The 22,541-nt window shown below is 48.5% G+C and overlaps 1 protein-coding gene across 5 annotated transcripts in view; it reads right to left on the minus strand.

The window, feature by feature from the left end:
• The window catches only part of LOC140904230 (uncharacterized), a 36,992-nt gene that overhangs the window by 12,696 nt on the left and 1,755 nt on the right, over positions 1–22,541 (minus strand). The window contains exons 2-6 of one of the 5 annotated variants that reach the window (XM_073326669.1): positions 20,661–20,787; positions 20,443–20,564; positions 10,943–11,194; positions 3,798–3,864; positions 807–997 (exon numbers count right to left, since the gene is read on the minus strand). In XM_073326669.1, the coding sequence (XP_073182770.1) occupies positions 807–997; positions 3,798–3,864; positions 10,943–11,123 (439 nt within the window). In that variant the 5' untranslated portion in view covers positions 11,124–11,194; positions 20,443–20,564; positions 20,661–20,787. Of the gene's footprint in view, positions 1–806; positions 998–3,797; positions 3,865–3,893; positions 8,124–8,459; positions 8,574–10,942; positions 11,195–19,975; positions 20,110–20,442; positions 20,565–20,660; positions 20,788–22,541 lie in introns of those variants that run through there. The other 4 variants (XM_073326670.1, XM_073326666.1, XM_073326667.1 and 1 more) reach the window with 4 other exon arrangements.

Genomic DNA, 22,541 nt, shown 5'->3' on the forward strand with positions numbered 1-22,541 from the left:
TTTCTAAATGTTGTCTCCTCTAACGGCAAATATGTACCAAGGAGTCTATTTGGAACCACCACCAGAAAGCGTCACAAGCAGACAGCCCTACCAAAACGAGCTGCTCCGGTGCACAAGCTTCTCCCGCAGGGGAGAGGACAAGACAACCAAGAACAACGTGAAACTGAAAGGAGAGTGAAAGGTATTCAATCAGGCTGATACAATTTCACGTACCATGGTGTTGTGTGCAGTACAAGGACCTAACAGAACAGAGATCCTGCACCTCAACCCCATAGCAATAACCAGAGACCTCTGATGGTAGCATCTAATGAAACCACTTCCCCACAGAGCCAGAGGCTGGTCACTGGGGGGAGCCTCTTCCCACCTCTCCTGACCTCCACATCAGCACCACTTTAAAAAGGGAAAAGGAGGGGTTATGGGGCTGGATGTCTCTCGGACAGTGGGGAGGGGTGGGGCAGGAGGGACTAGGTCCGGAGGCCCCTTGCTGAAGGCTCCATGGCCCTGCATCACCCTGCCCCAGAAAAGAGCAGCGAGAAGTCCTCCGGGCAGCCTAGAGTGACTGCAGAGGCGTGGCCAATCAGAAGGGGTGATGGAGCGACCAATCCGGGGCCAGAGGGCCCTATATAAGACAAGCAGCAAGGTCAGTGCGGGCAGGCGGATGCCAGGGGGACTGTGCGCAGAGCCTGGCCAGGCCAGGCCAGGCCAGGGAGGGTACTGAGATGGGCCCCACAGGTCTGGTTGAAGTGGCTGGGTGGGAGTGCAGCTTCTGGCATGGGGCAAACTCAGCCTGGCATTAATGGGTTCACCTTCTTTCTTCCCTGACTGCCTCTCGTAGGCTTTCCCCTGCTCACGATTCTGGGAAACCTTCCCTTTATATCTTCCTGCCAATCTCCCATGTGGTTCTTCTGGCTCGGCTTTTCGCGGCTGAGGCGTCCCCCACTCGTTCTTGCTCATCCTCCCGTCTCGGCTGCTGGGATGCGGGGAGGAGGGTTGCTCCCTGTGCCGAGGAGAAAGGAAACCTTGGCAAGTTGGGAAGAAACCAGATTAAATGGTTGGAGAGATGGGAGAAAAAACAACAGGACTTGAACCCACCAAACTGTGCCCCAGAGGGGAAGAGAGGAGGGGACCAATTCTGCTTCCACCTCCCATCTGAAAACTCAGGGGGAAAGGAAGTCAGAGAGGGAGCTGCTGCCAGGTGTCAGTGAGGATGGATGGGAAGCCATGAGCCATATGGATAGCACCTCTGAGGGGGACAACCCTGAACTCCGAGAGCTCCCAGGGTCCCGGCTGTTTCCTGCAGGCCCTGAGATTTTTTGGAAGGGGGTTTAACTAATTTCTTACCTGCCCATGCCCTTCTCAGCATCTCCCTTTCCTCATAGCCCTGGAGATGCTTCGGGTGACCCCTAGCCCTTGTGAGTGCAAAGGGGGGTAAATAACACTCCCTCATTCATTTTCTCCACATGACTCATGGTTTTATAGATCTCGATCATATGCCCCCCTCAGTTGTCTCCCTTCTGAGGTGACCATTTCCGGTTCTTTTACTCTCCCCTCGCGCAGGCGTTTTCCGTACCCCTAATCACATTTGTTGCCCTTCGCTGTTCTTTTTCCAGTTCTGACGCATCTTTGTGGAGGTGGGCCAGGCTGTATTCAAGCTCATTTCTAAGCAGGGAAATCCTGGGGACAGCTCCTCTGGTGCTCCATATTTAATTATCTGCATCTCATCGTCCAAGGGACACCTAAACCACCTCTCTGTCCCAGAATGTAGCGACTCCAACCAGAGGGGGAACTTCCCTGGGTCACCATCTTACTGACAGAAGGGACCAGTGAAAATGAGACAATCCAAGGGAAGCCAGGGGTCAGGGAGCGTGAGCAAGTGGGATTCAGCCTAGTAATGCATGGTAAGGGGGTCAGCAGTATCTCAGGGGGGATTAGATGGCAGGAAAGCACCTTGTGGGAAATCAGAGAATCTAATGAGTCAGGTGCAGTGGGAGGGAGTGTCAAAATCCCCCAGCCCTAGGGACAAGGCAAGGGAATTAGCCCCGATAATTCAGGAGCAACAGAATCTACGAGTGCTCGATGCCCAGAGGTCACCCAAATGGGACAGGGAGGAGGGCGAGGCCGCTCGTTGCGGTTCGTCCGGGGCAAGGCACTCATCCTGGGGGCGAGAGTTAACAGTGGAACAGGGGTGTCCTGCCTTTCAGGGGAGCGCCTGTGCGCTGGGCTAAAGAGGGATTCTCCTGCTGTCTGTGGCCCAATTAATACTGAATTTATTCCATTCGTTAATTCAAGTGGCATGATGCCAACAAGGAAGATTGAGAGCCCCTCACACCTGGAGTCAAGCAGGGAAGCCACTAGGCTCCTGGAGAGGGGTTCCCATCTATGGATCACACGCAAGGGGCGGGGAGGGATAGCTCAGTGGTTTGCGCATTGGCCTGCTAAACCCAGGGTTGTAAGTTCAATCCTTGAGGGGGCCATTTAGGGATCTGGGCTGAAAATTGGGGATTGGTCCTGCTTTGAGCAGGGGGTTGGACTAGACGACCTCCTGAGGTCCCTTCCAACCCTGATATTCTATGAGTCTATGACCGGTGATGGGGAAATTCAGGGGTAAGGGGAAATCCCTGGCCCCTTCCATGCCCTGTTGCTGGCAGAGAAGGGCCACCCCGTCTCCACCCCAGAAGCAGCTGTGTCTCAGGACTCCCCCAAACAGCCCCCACTAACCCCCTGCCCATTTGGGGGAATGATTCAGGACAATTCCCCACAATCGCTGCATATCAAATGGGTGGGGGAATCCCCCCACATCAGAGATGGTTTGAAATGGACATTTTGAGAACTGGGGAGAGAAATGGGGCAAACCCAGAGAAGGGGAAGCGAGAAAAGGTAGATAGTTTGAGAGAAAAGGGGGGAAGCTACATGGATTTTATACACATTTTAGTTAGGGGGGACAGGGGCAAAACTGGGGGAGAATTTTATTATTAGTATTAGAGAGAAGAGGCAAAATCTGAAGGGACTTTATGGCCCCCTTTCTCTCCCTGATTTCCAACAGAGACAGGGAAAGACACCGCATTTCCCCCAGTCCCTCCCCTGTTTTTCATCCCTTCATCGGGGCCTAGTGGGAGTCACACTAGCTACAGCTGAGGAACCAGGCAAGCGGACAGCTGGCCCAGCCCTCCATGCTAGTAGCTTTCTCACATATAGGGAGACGAATCAAGGTTGGAATTGATGTCATGACTTCTTTCCCAGAGGGGCTCAGTCTCTCTAAGGCCTGAGGGTTAAATGGCCATGTGCTACCAGTTACCCTCCTCAAAAGGGGGTGTCAGCACCCATAACAAGAACGGGTAGCAAAAATATGTAACAGAAAACCTGCATGATGCATCCCTCACGCTGCTTAAAAATAAATGGAGACATCCTCTGACAGATGTCCTGTCTTTCCTTGGCAAATAAGAGAAGGGAGGAACTCAGTGACCCTTACAGTCTAACTGGGCAAAAAGTTATCCACCTTGTCTCCTCGAGTCGTTTTCCTTTTAATAGAAATTGATTTTGAAGCTCATCAAAATAAGTTCTGCTTGAAATACAAAAAATGAAAATCTGTACTGGGCCAATATTTGGTTCTGCAGTATTTCTCACACACGTTCTCCCACCCTAACCATTGAAGTGAGGTTTTCTATCAGAAATCCTGATGCAAAAGGGAGTATATTACATCAAATAAACTTTTCAGGATTAGCCACTGTTTTCCGCATTACTAGCAAACAAAACACAGGACAACTTCCAGTTTTCCAATATAATTAAGGTTGTCACACCTGGTTAACACAGGTAGCCTGATTCCGGGATAAGGGACTTCTCTTCTGGTCAGATCAATTGGTGACCCTATAACAATAATACACAACTCTCTATAATCAGGTAACATATTCAAAGATCACAAAAACTTGCCCTACGTCTTAGTTTTCCTTTAATTAGGACAGTCACTAAGTGAACCTTTGAGTCAAGTTGTGGTCCCACTCATGGGAGTTCGCAGATCTCCAGATCTTCTGCGGTGGGTGTTGGTGCCAAGGGGTCTCCTCTGGGGGAATGTTTGCATCATGAGAAAAAACACCTTCCTTGTATTTTCACACTTTTTAATCTTTCAAAGTAGGAGGGCGTAGAGGAGAAAGGTTGCAAACGCACACAACACAAGAGCAAAACCAAAATCTGGTCTACGCTGCAGTCCTATACTGGTATAACTGCATTGCTTCGGGGTGTGAAAAATCCACACCCCTGAACAATTTAGTTATACTGACCTAACGCCCCATATAGGCCACACCGTGTTGGCAGGAAAGCGTCTCTTGCTGACATAGCTCCCACCTCCTGGGGAGGTGGATTAACTGAGCGGATGTGAGAGCTCTCAGAGCTTCTTCCTTACAGCACTGCAGATGCAGCATTGTAAGTGTAGACAAGCCCTAAGAGACAAAAACAGAGAATCAGGACCCAACATGTGTGTATCCTGCAGTCTGAAATTGGAGCCTGACACATGCATTCCCTCACTGGTTACCGTTATTTCCACTGCGTGAAAGTCCTCGTTACCCACTCAGGCAGCCAGTTTGGGATCCACGGGGAAGGAATGTCCTCTAAAGAACTCTCTCTCTTTCTCTGCCTCATTCAACTTTGGAGCCAAACAGTGAAGGATGATCGTGCTCCATCTAACCATGGGATCCTTTGGGACTGTAACCAGTGACACAGAACTAGGGAGTGGTGTTCTACAAACGATTTTCCTTGGGCTGTTGATTATCATAGTTTCCTTTTATTGGGGTGAAAACCAAGAACTGGGGGTGTACTATTTCTAACCCACTTTTTTCTAAATCATTGGCCTGGATTATGGCACATTTACACGTCTCTGAAGTAGAATCTACCAAACCACGCAAAAAAATCAACAATGTTAGTGCGGAACGGCTTCCCCAAACATGCCCCAATATTCTTTAATTAGGTGGCACCGTCTAGACTAGGAACTAGATACAGGCCTGGATCAGAATCTCTGTAAGTTACCAGAGGTGACATTTCTATTCAAAAACGGCTATTTTTCTGCAGCGATTCCATTTTTAACACTTGTTTCATTTTATACACATTTGTGGCTCCTACAAAGGATAAATTCAACAAAACCCCCCATTTCTATTTCTTCCACACACTGTATTGTGAAGGGCAGCATTTCCCATATCATAGGAAAAATCTTCTGTAGAGCCTGGGTTACAAATGCTCTGGGTACCGAATACATGGGCATTTTGCCTGGTTCCAAGTCACTTAGTGTGGAATTCTCTCCCCAGATCATCTGAGACAATATTGACTTAAACAAACAAACAATGGGACTACACTGTGATCAGATGCACGTCCTTCTGTTCAGTCTGCTGTTGTTCACCATTTCCGAGTGGAGAGTTCAAATCACGGCTGTTTCTTTGTTAGCACGTCCAGTAAATGGGAGAGTTCTCTCCTGTTGACAGAACTGCACTTGAACTTTCTCCACGTCATCAGGGAGAGGTGGGGAAAAAGCAACGCTGAAGTGAGAAGTAATGACTTTAGCAAATCATCATTTGTCTCAAAGTCTCTGGTAAATTTGAGCTACATCCTGTCAAACTAAACTAATATCCCATTGGGCGACTAAACATTCTTCAGGAGAGATAGAAACCCATGTCACAGAGAGATAGACTACATGACAACGAAAGTGTCAAGGGAAAATCCAGAGCAGGTTACACCTAATAACTCAGAATCAAGACAAGATTCTCCCATGACATTCTCCTCTGATCCATTCAAACCTGCTTCACTCAGCACTGTCTTGTTTTTGAGTGACGTTATATACAAAAGTTTTAGCATCCTCACAATGGGGGTGGGGGGAGGGGAGGAACAGCCCCCTTGCCAGAAGTGGCTTTGCCAATAGATGGAAACTGGAATTTAAACCCCAAATGTCCCACTGTCTTTGGGAACCATTTGAAGTCCCCTTCCAGGTCTTTGACACTTTCATCTCCAGCCATAGCGATTTAGGATTAAAGAAGTCAAAGCGTCATCTCCAAGCGCAGACAGCTGGGAACACTGCATCAGACGGCACTTTGAGAAGTGGAGAGCTAGAATATGAAGAAGATAAACTCTGCATGGCTCAAACAGGAGGTAACCGTTCTGGAGTGATGGCGAAGGAGGGAATCTCCCCATCTCCTTCCAGTGTCACAGAGGCTGAAATGACACTTCCCCCCCGCAGCTCCTGCTTTTCGCAATATTTAAATATATTTTAAATGAAAATAAAAACTGTCCAAAAATAACTGCTCCTCAGTACAACCCAGAGCAACCTGTATCATTGGAGACTCTAACAGGACCTTTGCCATAGGTGGAACCGTCTAAATGTGATGCTCCCTGGTTCCTGGGAGGAGGGACGCACTCCCATTACTCGTGGGACAATGGAGTGGAGAGCAAGGTTCACCTCAACCCAGGATGAATGGCAAAAGGTCAAAATGGGCAACTCGTCTGGACAAGCTGCGGGATAACACTGATGCCAACGGTTCAAACAGCCTTACAGGTTACTACGTGGGAATTAGCAAAAGAAAAAAAAATGGCTAGATAGCCCTAGAGGTTTTTATGGTGTTTCTCTCCCTTGCAGATTCTCTGATGAGACATAAAGGCTGAGCGCCGAGGGAAGGTTTTCCCGCACTCGCCGCATTCATAGGGTTTGTCTCCTGCGTGGATTCTCCGATGCTTAAGAAGGGTTGAGCTCTCAGTGAAGCTTTTCCCGCACTCACATTGGTAGAGCCTTTCTGCCGTGTGGATTCTCTGGTGCGTTATAAGGTTTGAGCTGTGAGTGAATCGTTTCCCGCACTCGCCGCATTCGTAGGGTTTCTCCCCTGTGTGGATCCTCTGATGTGTAATGAGGTTTGAGCTCCGAGTGAAGGTTTTCCCGCACTCAAAGCATACGTAGGGTCTCTCTCCCGTGTGGATTCTCTGATGATTGAGAAAGGCGGAGCGGTCAGTGAAGTTTGTCCCGCACTCACAGCATTCGTAGGGTCGCTCTCCCTTGTGCATTCTCTGATGTGTAGTAAGTTCTGAGCTCTGAGCGAAGCTTTTCCCGCACTCACAACACTGGTAGGGCCTCTCCCCGGTGTGGATTCGCTGATGCTGAATAAGGTTTGAGCTGGCAGTGAAGGTTTTCCCGCACTCGCAGCATTCATAGGGTTTCTCCCCTGTGTGGATTCTCTGATGCGTAATCAGGTGTGACCGTCGAATGAAGCTTTTCCCGCACTCACAGCATACATAGGGCCTCTCCCCTGTGTGAATTCTCTGGTGTGTAGTAAGATCTGAGCTCTGAGTGAAACTTTTCCCACACTCACTGCATTCATAGGGCCTCTCCCCGGTGTGGATCCTCTGATGCTGAATAAGGTTTGAGCTGGCAGTGAAGGTTTTCCCGCACTCACCGCACTCATAGGGCCTCTCCCCGGTGTGGATTCTCTTATGCGTAATCAGGTGTGACCGTCGAATGAAACTTTTCCTACACTCACGGCATTCATAGGGTCTTTCTCCCGTATGGATTCTCTGATGTGTAGTAAGGTCTGAGCTCTGAGTGAAGTTTTTCCCACACTCACTGCACTCATAAAGTTTCTCACCTGTGTGGATTCTGTGATGTGCCATAAGGTTTGAGTTCGGATTGAAGGCTTTCCCACCCTCACGGTATTCATAGCGTTTCGCACCTGTGTGGATTCTCTGATGCGTAATAAGGTGCGAATGCCAAATGAAGGTTTTCCCGCACTCACAGCATTCAAAAGGTCTCTCTGCTCTGTGTGTTCTCTGATGTTTAGTAAGGGATGAGCAGTCCCGAAAGTTTTTCCCACACTCAGTGCATGTATTTTTTTTCGTTCCCCTGAGGATTTTTTGCTGGGCTGTGGTTTCTTTAAGGTCCTTGTGTGTTCCCTGACAGTAAATAAATGTACTCAATTTCTCATCTGGCTGGTTTCCCTGCTCTCTCTCTGGTCTGTGCTGAATCTCACAGGCTGTTCCCTGCTCACGACTCCTGGACACATTCCCTTTCGATCTTTGCGATAATGCTCCCTGTGATTCCACTTGCTCAGCATCTTCCTGCTGAGAATTCTGCTCCTCATTCTCACTCACCATCCCAGCACCTGCTGGGACAGAGAGAGAAACCTCAAACAGGGATGGGAAGGGGAAGACCAAACCAAAATAAGTGCTGGAGAGAGGTCAAATAAAAACCAGGAACTGAATTCCCCCAAAGGGAATCAATTCTGCCTTCACATCCCATCTAAATTCTCAGTGGGAAGAGAAGAAGCTACTGACAGGTGTCAGTTAGAATCTGTAGGAAGCCATGAGCTATATCTTCCCTGGGGATATGACGCTTGCTGGGGACAATCCTGAACTCAGAGAGCTCCCAAGGTCTTTGTAGAGGATCCCAGATGTTTCCTTCAGGCACTTTCAGACTCTGACTAGGTTTCATGTTTCCTCACCTGTGCAGGGATCTCTCAGGATCTCCCTTTCCTCTGAACCCTGGAGGTCTGGGACCCACGGCTCTGCCCCTTGTTCCAGCTGGGAGATCACATCAGGTCTGAAAACGGGAAACCCTGCTCAGATGAAAGAAAACAAATGAGATCAGGTGAATTCCTAAGATGTTGTCATTAATTTTTTTTTTTTAATTAAGCCCCAGTCCTTAGTAACCAATAAAGTCCAGATCCAGGTCCCCAGGTCCTCAAAGGTGCAGAACACTCTGCTAATGAGGGATGTATCTGCTGTGAACACGCAGATAGACACTGTGTGACAGTCTGTACCCCTATGTTCACTCTTCTACAAAATTATGATCTATTTTGTACAAAGTACGCCTTGCCAGGTATCATTTGGAAATGCATAATCAGCAAACATTATCGTCCTGTTAAAATGTGTAGCAATACTGTGTATGTACAGTTATGAGATTTTACTGTAGGATGTTAGTGAAAATACATTTCAATCCTGGGGAACACCCACAGACAGCAAGGCTGGCCCCTGGTCAAATAGTCATTCTCCAGCGGGGGGGGGGAGGGGAAGGTGTGAACAAGAAATTTACATTCCATCACAGGGATGGCTTGAAGCTCACATCCACAGCCCATCTCCATGACTCAGCTGAGAACTGAAGACGTTTTTAGCACATAGGACTGAATTATAAAAAGAGGAGGGGAAAACAGGAGAGATTCTCTCTGGCCCTGTCTACACTACCAATTTTTTGTCGACAATAGTGATGTTGACACCCAAAAGTCAACATAAAAAAACCCCCAGAATCTCATGCTGACACTTGCTTCCTCTGTCGGCAGCACGCGTCCATGGTTGGGGCACCATCATCAACAGTGTGAGCAATGCACTGTGGGTACCTATCCCACCGTCCAACTCGAAACCTTCTGTCGCTACGTGTTGCGGGAAGGCAGGGCAGATCGTGGCGCATCTTGGGACCTGGCTCGATGCATTGCCTTCTGTCCCACGGGCTTCTGGCTTTCTTTTGCGGCATTTTTCAATGGCCCTTCTTTGCTGTGCACCCCGGCATCTTTGTGAGAAGGGATGGATCCCGCCCTGCTCTCCCATGCTCTGTTAACTGTCACGAAGACATTGCGGATGGCAGTGCGGTTAATCGTCAAGTTCCCCCCTGAAGAAGACTCTTGGGTGCCCGACATGCTTCATGATATGGATAGGAGCAACTTTAGATTGCTTTTGGCATTCACAGAACAGCTGCAGAGGGTAGACCGTCACTTTTGGGCTCGGGAAACAAGCACTGAGTGGTGGGATCGTATCGTCGTGCAGGTGTGGGATGAAGAGCAGTGGCTAGAGAACTTTCAGATGCGGAAAGCCACCTTCCTGGAACCGGGTGCGGAGCTGGCCCCAGACCTGCAGCACAAGGATACCAGAATGAGAGCTGCCCTATCGATAGAGCAGCGTGTGGCAATCGCTGTGTGGAAGCTGGTGACGCCAAACTGCTACCGATCGGTCATGAATCAATTTGGAGTCGAGAAGTAGATCGTTGGGGCTGCATTAATGCAAGTGTGCAGGGCAATTAATCATATCCTGCTATGAAGGACTGTGTCCGTGACTATGGGAAATGTGCGTGAAATAGTGGACAGCTTTGCAGAAATGGGTTTCCCTAACTGTGGAGGGGTGATAGATGGCACACACATTCCAAATTAGGCAGCAGACCACCTTGTGATGGAGTACATCAATAGGAAGGAGTCCTTCTCCATGGTGTTGCAGGAGCTTGTGGATCACCATGGGCGTTTCACTGACATCAATGCAGGGTGGTCTGGGAAGATGCATGACGCACGCATCTTCAGGAACACCGGCCTGTACAGAAAGCTGCAAGCACGGACTTTCTTTCCAGACCAGAAGATCACAGTGGGCGATGTGGAAATGCCTATAGTGATCCTGGGAGACCCAGCGTATGCCTTACAGCCATGGCTCATGTAACCTTACACGGGACACCTAGGAGCGGTTCAGCAACAGGCTGAGGTGGTGCTGGATGACAGTTGAATGTGCCTTTGGCAGATTGAAGGCACGCTAGCGATGCCTTTATGACAGGTTAGACATTAATGAGGATAATATTCCCATGATCATAGCTCTGTGATTGCACGTTGCATAACCTTTGTGAAGCTAAAGGTGAAAGGTTTGCTCGTGGGTGAAGTGCTGAGGCAGACCGCTTGGCCGCTGATTTTGAGCGGCGAGATACCAGGGCTGTCAGAGGAGCCCAGAGGGGAGGAATTCAAGTCAGGGAGGCTTTGAGGCAACACTTTGAAAATGAGAACTAGTAATGTATCTCTCTGTCAGAGGTGCTTCAATGTTACTTTACATGTCATTTTCCTGGGAAGTAATGCTGAGATTTGGGGCCTTACATTCCAGGAAGCCAATGATTAAAATGTCGGCTTATGTACTGGACGTGCCCACTATCCCAATGTGTAGAAAACAAATAAAGATGAGTTACCGTTCAAAAACTTCGCTTTTATTGCACTGGAAACAGCATGCACAGACCCACAAAGATGCTTGGCTGGGAAAGGAGGAAGCCAGATAGCTTCGTGTTGATGGCCCATCAAAGAACATTTAACTCTCAGAATGGACCATAGAAGAAACTCATTTGACCCCGATGACTCTAACAGCAGACACATTTTTAAACAACTAACAAAATCATCCACAGCACAGCTTTGGTGGTAACGGGGGACTTCAACTCCCCAGATGTCTGTTGGGAAAATAACACAGCAGGGCACAAATTAGCCAGTAAATTCTTGGAATGTATTGGAGACAATTTTTTATTTCAGAAGGTGGAGGAAGCTACTGGGGGGAGGCTGTTCTAGATTGGATTTTGACAAATAGGGGGGAACTGGTGGAGAATTTGGAAGTGGAAGGCAGCTTGGGTGAAAGTGATCACGAAATGATAGAGGTCATGATTCTAAGGAATGGTAGGAGGGAAAACAGCAAAATAAAGACTATGGATTTCAAGAAGGCAGATGTTCGCAAACTCAGGGAGTTGGTAGGTAAGATCCCATGGGAAGCAAGTCTAAGGGGAAAAGCAATTTAAGACAATTGGCAGTTTTTCAACGAGACATTATTCAGGGCACAAGAGCAAGCTATCTCACTGCATAGGAAACACAGGAAGTCTGGCAAGAGACCACCCTGGCTTAACCAGGAGATCTTCAATGATCTGAAATCCAAAAGAGGATCCTACAAAAAGTGGAAACTAGGTCAAATGACAACGGATTAATATAAATAAATAACACAAGTATGTAGGGACAAAATTAGAAAGGCCAAGGCACAAAACAAGATTAAACTAGCTAGAGACATAAAGGGTAACAAGAAAACATTCTACAAATACATTAGAAGCAAGAGGAAGACCCAGGACAGGGTAGGCCCATTACGCAATGAGGGGGGGAAATAACAACAAAAAATGTGGAAATGGAAGTGCTAAATGACTTTTTTGTTTCAGTTTCCACCAAAAAGGTTAGTAGCGACTGGACGTCTAACATAGTGAATGCCAGTGAAAATGAGGGAGGATCAGAGGCTGAAATAGGGAAAGAACAAATTAAAAATTACTTAGACAAGTTAGATGTCTTCAAGTCACCAGGACCTGATGAAATGCATCCTGGAACACTCAAGGAGCTGACTGAGGAGGTATCTGAGCCATTAGCGATTATCTTTGAAAAGTCATGGAAAACAGGAGAGATTCCAGAGAACTGGAAAAGGGCAAATCTAGTGCCCATCTATAAAAAGGGAAATAAGGACAGCCCGGGGAGTTACAGACCAGTCAGCTTAACTTCTGTACCTGGAAAGATAACGGAGCAAATAATTAAGCCATCAATTTGCAAACACCTATAAGGGTGATAAGTAACAGTCAGCATGGATTCGTCAAGAACAAATCATGTTAAAATCGACCTGATAGCTTTCTTTGACAGGGTAACAAGCCTTGTGGCTAGTGGGAAAGTGGTAGATGTGGTATATCTTGACTTTAGTAAGGCTTTTGATATTGTCTCACAAAAAAATTCGAGAAATACAACCTAGATGGGGCTACTATAAGATGGATGCATAACTGGTTGGGAAATTGTTCCCAGAGAGTAGTTATCCGTGGTTCACATTCCAGGTGGAAGGGCATAATGAGTGGGGTCCGGCAGGGATCAGTTCTGGGTCCAGTTCTGTTCAATATCTTCATCAATGATTTAGATAATGGCATAGAAAGGACACTTATAAAGTTTGCAGATGATACAGAGCTGGGAGGTGTTGCGAGCTCTTTCGGGGATAGGATTAAAATTCAAAATGATCTGGACAGACTGGAGAAATGGTCTGAAGTAAACAGGATGAAATTCAAGAAGGACAAATGCAAGTACTCCACTTAGGAAGGAACAATCAGTTGCACACATACACAATGGGAAATGACTGCCTAGGAAGGAGTACTGCGGAAAGGGGTCTGGGGGTCATAGCGGATCACAAGATAAATATGAGTGAACAGTGTAACGCTGTTACAAAAAAAGCAAACATCATTCTGGGATGTATTAGCTTGTCGGCTGTACTCCGCTCTGATTAGGCCTCAACTGGAGTATTGTTTCCAGTTCTGGGGCCACATTTCGGGAAAGATGTAGACAAATTGTAAAACGTCCAGTAAAGAACAATAAAAATGATTAATGGCCTAGAACACATGACCTATGAGGGCAGATTGAAAAAAACGGGTTTGTTTAGTCTGGAGAAGAGAAGACTGAGCAGGGACATAATAGTTTTCAAGTACATAAAAGGTCATTAGATAATAAGACAGAAAATATCGTATTGCCTCAATATAAATCCATGGTACGCCCACACCCTTGAATATTGCGTGCCGTTCTGATTGCCCCATCTTAAAAAAGATATATTGGAATTAGAAAAAGTTCAGAAAAGGGCAACAAAAATGATGAGGGGTCTGGAACGGCTTCCGAATGAGGAGCAATTAAGAAGGCTGGGACTTTTCAGCTTGGAAAAGAGACGACAAAGGGGGGATATGAGAGAGGTTTATAAAATCATGACTGGTCTAGAAAAAGTAGATAAGGAAGTGTTGTTTGCTACTTCTCATAACACAAGAACTAGGGGTCATCCAACGAAATTAACAGGCAGCAGGTTTAAAACAAAGAAAAGGGAGTATTTCTTCAAACGACGCACAGTCGACCTGTGGAATTTCTTGCCAGAGGATGGTGTGAAGTCCAAGAATATAACAGGGTTCAAAAATGAACTAGATAAGTTCATGGAGGTCAGGTCCATCAATGGCTATTAGCCAGGATGGGCAGGGATGGTTTCCCTAGCCTCTGTTTGCCAAAAGCTGGGAATGGGAGAGAGAGGACAGATCACTTGATGATTCCCTGTTCTGTTCATTCCCTCTGGGGCACCTGGCACAGGACACTGGGCTAGATGGACCTTTGATCTGACCCAGTATGGCCGTTCTTATGTTACAAAGAGGAGGGAAAAAAATTGTTCTTCTTAACTACTGAGGATAGGACAAGAAGCAATGGGCTTAAATTGCAGGAAGGGCGGTTTAGGTTGGACGTTAGGAAAAATTTCCTACCTGTCAGGGTGGTTAAGCCCTGGAGTAAATTTCCCAGGACGTTTGTGGAATCTCCATCGTTGGGGATTTTTAAGAGCAGGCTGGACAAACACCTGCCAGGGATGGTCTAGATAATACTTAGTCCTGCCATGAGTGCAGGGGACTGGACTAGACGACCTCTCGAGGTCCCTTCCAGTCCTACCGTTCTGTGATTAGCCTCCAAGTGACCGGTGGTTTGCCCCTGTCAGTTAGCGAGTATTTTAAGAGCATGTGACTTGCTCAGGTGACCCTGGACTCCATCTTGTCCCTGTCATTTTCTACAGACTTAGACGGAGGGCTTTGTCTGGGACAGTAGAATTCCGTCCACACACGAGAGGGTATAAAAGACTGTGGATTTTGTCTTCTTTTCCTGTTTCATTTCTTGGGGCTGGATTGCTAACAAGGAAGCCTTAAACAAGGACTGATGACCCGCAGGCTGTTTGGGTAATTTCCAGAGACGACTTTTGCTAACTAGCAGTTTATTCCATCTCTGCTTCAAACCTGATACAAGACCTTTGCAAATATATATATATGTGTGTGTGTGTGTGTGTGTGTGATTTCCTTAACCTTTTAACTTTTTCTTTTCTCTTATAAATAAACCTTTAGATGTTCGCTATTAAAAGACTGGCAACAACGTGATTCTTGGGTATCTGAGTTATAGATTGAGCTGGCTGTGTGGCTGATCTTCTGAGATCAGAAGAACCCTTTGATGACATGGGTTGTCAATATCCACCACTCATAAGGTCAAGTGTCTGGGTGGCGAAGTAGACGCTGCAATGCTTAAGGAGATTGCCTTTTTGACGACTGTGTGGGGAGACAGACGTTTGCTTTTGCTACTGCCTTGGTACATCCAATGGTAGAATAACCACCGGTTTGGGGTGGAGTCTGCCCTATTTCTCAGCAGTTTGTCCTGAATCTGGTGTTCTCAGCGGGGACCCACGGAGGCACAGTGACACCAGGACCTCAGCACTGTTAGATGTCAGGAAAGCACATATTGCAGAATTAGGGAACCTAGTGAGTCAGGTGTAATGGGAAGGAGCATAAAAATCTCCGGGTGTGGAGAATGCTGGGAAATTAGATTCTATAATTCAGGAGCAACATATTCTAATTAGTCTGGAAAAGCAGAATGTGAAAAATAAGAATCAGGCCAGGTGACTTCAGGAACGATGGAGCCCAAGATCCAAGGAGCCTGCAGAGAAGAGAGATTGTGGCTATTGCAGATGGTGATGGGGGAGCAGGACTCTCCAGGTCTCAAGTCATGTCACTACCAACCTAGGCCATTTTCACACTCTGGGGGGCAATCCGGACCAGTGAGGAGTTGTGTCATCTGTAATCCTGGGTGACTTTCAGTGTTCTGCTGCTGGAGCTCCCTTGTCTGGATGTTCCCAGCCAGCATTCAAGGACGCACTGAGTGTCTGTGAGATAAATAACCCTGGACCAGCAGCTCTGACTCCAGCCGCCTGCTTCTTACACCCCGGCAGATTCTGGCTTCCAGCAGCCTTGGATACACTTGGTAAGAAATAGCAACATCTGAATTTTCCCCAAATCATGTGCTCTGCAATGGCTACTTTTCCCTGAACCATTCAGAGGAATAATAAGGATTCTTTGCTAATCAAGAGAGACAAATGGTACCACTTATTACTTGAACTAGAGTTAGCTATCTACATAAGAATGTAAGAGCGGCCAGACTGGGTCAGACCAATGGTCCAGCTAGCCCAGGGTCCTATCTTCCGGCAGCGGCCAGGGCCAGGTGCCCCAGAGGGAATGAACAGAACAGGGAATCGCCCAGTGATCCATCCCCTGTCGCCCATTCCCAGCTTCTGGGAAACAAACAAAAGGAAGTATTTCTTCACACAACGCAGAGTCAACCTGTGGAACTCCTTGCCAGAGGAGGTTGTGAAGATCAAGACTATAACAGGGTTCGAAAAAGAACTAGATAAATTCATGGAGGATCGGTCCATCAATGGCTATTAGCCAGGATGGACAGGGATGGTGTCTCTAGCCTCTGTTTGCCAGAAGCTGGGAACGGGAGAGAGAGGACGGATCACTTGATTATTCCCTGTTCTGTTCTTTCCCTCTGGGCACCTGGCATTGGCCACTGTTGGAAGACAGAACACGGGGCTGGATGGACCTTTGGTCTGACCCAGTCTGGCCGCTCTTATGAGACAGACCAGGAAGGGGACAGGCTGCACTAGCCTGCTCCCTGATTTTGACACCCACTCCCCTTCATCCCACTGCTCTCAACCACTCTGCTCTCATCCCACTGCCCCCGGAGCACCTGCTCCTTGTGTTTTTTCCTCCCCTCCCATTGCCACTGCCTTCCTCACTACAGGCTCCCCCAAATTTCCCACTGCCCAATCGTTTTCCAACTCACCTTTCCACTGCCCCAAGTCTTCTTTGCTTCTGACTCCCAAGAGCTCCTCTTCCCTCCCTCCCATTGCTAGTTTCCCCCATTTCCTGGAGCAAACACTACCCAGCCCCCACCTACCCGCTACTCCCCCCCTCCAACTCCTCGGCATGCTAACTCCACTCCTTCCCAGATCTTCCAGCCCCCCACTGCCCCCAGACGTCCCAGCTCACAGGAACTCTTTACCCCAAACCTACCCCCCACCAGCCTACCACCGACTGGCCACTCCCCTGCTCTCTCCCCCACTGCTTGGACCTGCCAATTATTGTTATTTATTATTTGTATTACTGTAATGCTCATATTCTCAGCCGTTGACCAGGATCCTGTTGGTACCGGTTATTAAATATTAATACTTTTAGTTCAACAAAGAGTCTCTCTGAATTCTAAGGCCCAGAACACCGACCCTTGACCGGTAAGTGACCCGGTTCAGGAATGTTCTCTATTATTCTATATTTTAACAGTCTTGCACACCTTCCATGTCTATACAACTGCAGATAAGCTTGGAAACCCTCTCTTTAACACATATCCATAATGCTGGCATAAGCACATATAGACTTGGGAAACTAATAAGGGATGAACGTAACAGCAGATATTTCCTGTTGGGGAAATCAACAGGGAAGGATGATTGTGGGGTAAGAAGGACCCACTGAGAGATGTTATCTTGAAGAACTGTTAGTTCTCCCGGCTGTAAATGATCATGCCTTCACTCATAAATCAGGTAAACTGAGAATGTACAGAAACGACACCAGAACATATGGTTCTGGGAGAATATTCTTGGCAATGAGGTTTCCTTTGTCCGAAACCCTCTATAAGGATACCGATATGGGAATTTAGTTGGGGGGAACGAACACTGCACGTCCCCTCCGGATGCCGGGGCGACACAGATCCAGCTCTTAGTCTGACAACAAAGGGTGGTAATGTACCTATTTCTGTCTGTACGCTGTATACTGCTGTACTTATCTCCGATTGATGATCTTAGATTAAATAATTCCAACTGAGCCGGTTATTCTGACAACCTTGAGTCATTAACTCAGACACGCAACAGTCCCACGGTGCTGGAGATTCTGCAGACACAGAACAAAAAGCTGCCCCCAAGAGCTGACAATGTAATGCGAAGACAAGAGACAGATGGGCTCAGACAGACAGACGGGGGAGGTGTCCCAATTTGTACACAGAGCCAGATGCTAATGAAGAGCTTGTGAAATCTGCGAGAGAGGGAATTTACACACACACAAAGCAGCAGCAGGATCCGGTCTATGAATGGCACGTTGAGGTACATTTGGACGTACAGGGGCACACCCTGGCGGCAAGCGGACAGCATGGTTTGTCTCACCAACAGACAATAAGCATTTTGCACAAGCATTTACAACACATGAGAGGATCGCGTTCGTAAGTGTGGGTCCTAGGAACCGTGCTCTCATTGTACTTGAGTGTCGTTTTCCCCAATACCTCTGCTTGCCGTCACTTACAATTCGAGACTTCATTCGATAAACATTTCCTTGTTTTCACTCTAAACACATCTAAGTGCTGGGTTAAGTGGATCGCTGATGGGAAGGGTCACTCTGAAGCTGCTATAGCTGTGAATACTGTGAGCGTCCAACGGAACAGGGGCTGGACTCTCCAGGGAGACACTCAGAGGGCCCAGCAGTTTGTGTGAGTCTATCGCGTCCCTGCTGGGAATATTTTGAAGTGCTGTAAAATCCACATGCAGCCTCGGACGCGGTCTGCTCTTGAAAGTTTTGCTGCGGTAGCTCAATTGTTTCGGGCGATGAAAAATCACTTTCCCTCCTGCTCCCTTCCCCTGCAAATCCAACCTATCTATGCTGGCAAAAGCTCAAGTGTAGACAGAGGTAGAGTGGCAAAAAGTCCACTACAGAAAATGAAGGAAATCAAATGCCCAGAAACTACTTTACTGCAGAGTTAAGGGTGCCCAGAGCTGTCTCCTGCCTTTCATCATATGGACGGTGGCTAAACATAAACCTCTGCAAAGCAGAAAATGAAGTTAACATACACACTACCCCTGCAATGCATCCTTAACTGTGCTCCCAACCCTGCAGCTGGTAAGAGCCACTGGGAACGGTTCTGTCAAGGTGCTGGAAAGGTGAGCAAACGACCACGGGAACTGGAGAATTCTCCCTCTGTTGAAGTCTTCGTGTCAAGGCTGGATGCCTTTTTGAATAGGATTTAGTCAAACACAAGGTGTTCAGCTCAGGACAGCCGTAACTGGATGAAATTCTATTGCCCGAGTTATTGTGACTTTCCATGCCTTGGGGGAGCGCCCGGCAACCCCCATATTCCTCATTTATATATAATTGCATATTGCATATAAAGCAGGCCGTGTGAGGTATCAAGAAAAAGGTTATGATCTGCTGAAAGCCACTGCTCTATCTAAATGTGTCTCTCTTCAGTGCATATGAAGTTATGAGAATTGTGTTGTGTGGTTGTAACTAAAACACGCTGTGGGTTTGGGAGGTGCCCAGATACTAGCTTTCCTGAGGCAATGACAAGGGAGGTAACCAACACCCGGGTGGGCGCTGAACAGAAGTCACCAGCCACTGTCCAACAAGGGAGCTATAATGCAATGGCTCACCTGCATGAGGCCACACCAGGAGAATTGCTGAACCTTGCCTGGGGACTCAGCAATGCCCCCAGACATGCCTGGGCTTGTGTTCTCCAAGCACCTGGACTAAGGGTATAAAACAGAACACAGGGGCCACTTGCCTGGCCTTTCTCCTGCCCCCACCTATGCTGCAAACAACAAACACGCTCAGAAGTTTGAAGACGCCAACAGAGGAGACTGGCCCAGGTTTAAGGGACAAACCTGTGTCCTATGAACGGCAATATCCAGTGGGGTGAGAAAACCTGCTTAATCCAGTTGTTGCCCTGTCTAATAGGATTGAGAGTTTAGACTGCGTGCTGGTATTTTATTTTGGTAACCACTCTGACTTTTTGCCTATCACTTATAGTCACTTAAAAATCTATCTTTTGTAGCCAATAGATTTGTTTTGCTGTTTATCTTTACCAATGAGTTTCCCTGAAGCGTATGGTAAATCTGCTCAGGTTTTGCAAAGGCTGGTATGTGTCCACTTTCCACTGACGAAGTGGGGAACCAATTAATAAATTTGCATTGCTCGTCTTGAGCAGTGCAAGACGGTAGATTCCCGAGGTACAAGGCTGGGAGCGGGGGCGGGGATTTGGCTGGTGCCGGTCTCTGTGTGATTCGTGAGTGGCTCTGGGAGCGTTCATGCAGCCTAGCTGGGTGTGGGGTCTCCACATCAGGTTGTGCTGAGTGATCACAGCGCCTGGAGGGGTTTGCTGCTGGTCACTGGCGAGGCTTTGGGAGGGACAACCCAGGCCGGAGACAGTTCAGGGGGCAAAGTGATCCCACAGTCCCAGGCTGCACCCTGGGGGTCCCGTCACAGTTGTACAGGAGATCAGACTACATAACCTAAACCAGCCCTTCTGGCGTTACAAACCTATGGATCTATAACAGATACAAGGAAGGACTAAGAACATGCCGTTGTTGGTGTTGTGTTCTCCAGACGGGAATCCCAGCATTTATCCGCATCCCCTCCGGCTGTGTGCACTGGGTCAGGTGTAGCCGTAATCGGACGGTGGAGGGAGTACTTGGAGCAGCTTGGCAGAGTTGTGACTAGTATGCAGAGAGGTGCGTGTGACCCCTGAGGGACCGAGCCTGCCCCATTTCAGTGCTCAGTGTTGTAGGTTGTGTCAGTGAAGGTGCACAAGGGGGAGTTCCTGCCCTGAGGATTGCCAGCACCCTGGTGGGATACACGCTAGTGGTCTCCAGGGCTTAGTGAGGGGCAAGTGAAGGCAACGACTCAGAAGGAAACCTCATGGTGAGGGTAAGGGAGTGGGATCACTTTGCAAGTCGGAGCTGGTCTGGGTGGAGCAGGCTCAGTGTTTGAGAGAGGGGCAGGGGTTGGAAGCTTCTGTTCGTTATGTGGGACCCAACCCCCCATTTTACCTGAGCAAACAGGAGAAATCTGACACCGTGCTGTAGTTCTCCTGTGCTCTGTTCCCAGGGTGTTGTGTAGTGAGCAGGGCAGAGGGCTAGTCTGTGTGTGTCATTCGCATGTCGGGGTCATGCTGAAACAGGGCAGAGTTAAGGTTACATTGTGGGGGTGACATGAACCTTAACTCTGCATTTCCCCTTCTAAGAACCGAGGGGTCAGGAATCCTTACCCAGCGAGGTCACATTCTCGTAGGTCTCCTGCATGACGTCTCTGTAGAGGGCTCTCTGAGCGGGGTCCAGCAGGGCCCCCTCTTCCCTGGTGAAATACACAGCCACCTCCTCGAAGGTCACCAGCCCCTGAAAGAGCAAGAGTCCCACACTCAGAACCTGCTGCCCCAGACACAGCCCCACTATTCGTGGGGGAGAGGAGCCGATCAAATGGAAGCTCTGGGTGGCTCACAGTCAACAGAGTCCCACCCCCACACCCCTCAGAGCACCCAGGAAACACCAGGGTGAGGGGCAAAGAGAGAGCCCCTCCTCTCTCCCAGCAGATCCATCACACACCTACTAGCCACAGACGGATACCGGAGATGGAGCCCCTAGCAGGGTCCAGGGCGAGCTCCCTGGTCAGAAGCCCAACACCTTCCTCCTTGTGAGGAGGTGGATATGAGGGAGGGGAATCTCCCCGAAATCTGAGTGGTGGGTGCCCCCTTCCTATCTCACAGCAGCCGCTGGTGAGTCGGGTCAGGCTCCAGCACTGGGAGTCTGGGCTGTTTTCCACGCCTGTGATGAGATCTATCTCCTCCGCACAGGCCATGCTGGGGTTAGCTGTGCATTGTAGGCCGAGGAAACTACGCCCCTCCATGCCTGCTAGGCATGCTCAGCCCCGAAGCAGGATACAAAGGAAAGCAGCTCGTCTGCCGGCCTGCACTGCCAAGGAGGAAGGATGCACATTGCGACCTCCCTCCAGGGATCTGTGGGAGCCCCAGTCCACAGAGGCCAGGGGGACACCGGACACCCTGCAGAGACCCCGGAAGGGACTGAGACACCATAGACCGCGCCAGCCAACGACCCGAGAGACCCAGAGGACCTGTGGACCCCGAGGACCTGGTAGGAAGCGGCCCAGGGGAAAGAGACACTAGTCCAGTTCACTGGAGTTACGACACTGCACTCTTGAGACTGGGTGTTTGCCGCTCCGCCCTGCTCAATGGCCACAGCCCCTGGATGGTGGCCCAAAATCTGTCCTGACTGTGAGGTCACTCTGCCCTGAGCGTAACGGTAGCCCACAGACTCTGACCGCTAGGTCACGCTGCCCCGGGGAGCAAAGGTAGCCAAATAACTCTGACCGCTAGGTCACGCTCTCCTGTTTTATGGGTTAGGCCATCCGGGAGACTCTGGCAGCCGAGACGTAAGCTCCCCACTGACTGTACATGACTGGACACCCCTTCGCCGGGTGTATCTACCCCGCGACACAGCTCCATCCGCAAATTAGGGTATTTCTACTTCTGAACCCTCATGGGTCTGTTCCTAGAACCTAAGCCACTTATTAAGTGAGTTCTGGCAGGTTTGCCACACCCTGTCCTCTTCCCTTTCTCCACTCTGTGTATTCCCATGGGAGGTCGGGAAAAGGGAGTTATGGTTCCATGAAAACAGAAGGAATGTTTGGACAGCCGACCTTGGGGTTAGGTGTCTCTGCCCCATACATTTTATTGCAGTTATCAGCAAAGCATTTCTAGTCCCAAGAAGAATGGTTATGGGCAGTGGCCAGGGAAATTGTTAGCCTCTTAGGGGTGAGTTATGAGTTATGTGATTTGTTCGGAGAACATTTATAAAAAGTTCAGATGATTCAAATGATTCTCAAAGGAGAGGGAAAGACGATCACTGGGCAATTTCCCCTGACGCATCCAGGATTTTTAATTGACGTTTGATGATGACGTAGAAAGAGGCAGAACCTGAGATTTGAGATCAATGCTGAGAAATGAAAGAGAAAAGGGCGGAAACCTGAGGAATGTGGATCTAGTTTTGTAAGTTAGAGAAAAGTGGAAAATCTGAGGGATTTTCTGTCAGTTGTGGAGATGAGGTAAAATCTGAGTGCGTTTCCCCATCAATAT

This window comes from Lepidochelys kempii, chromosome 28 (genome assembly GCF_965140265.1).
Source record: "Lepidochelys kempii isolate rLepKem1 chromosome 28, rLepKem1.hap2, whole genome shotgun sequence".
Taxonomy (NCBI): Eukaryota; Metazoa; Chordata; order Testudines; family Cheloniidae; genus Lepidochelys; species Lepidochelys kempii.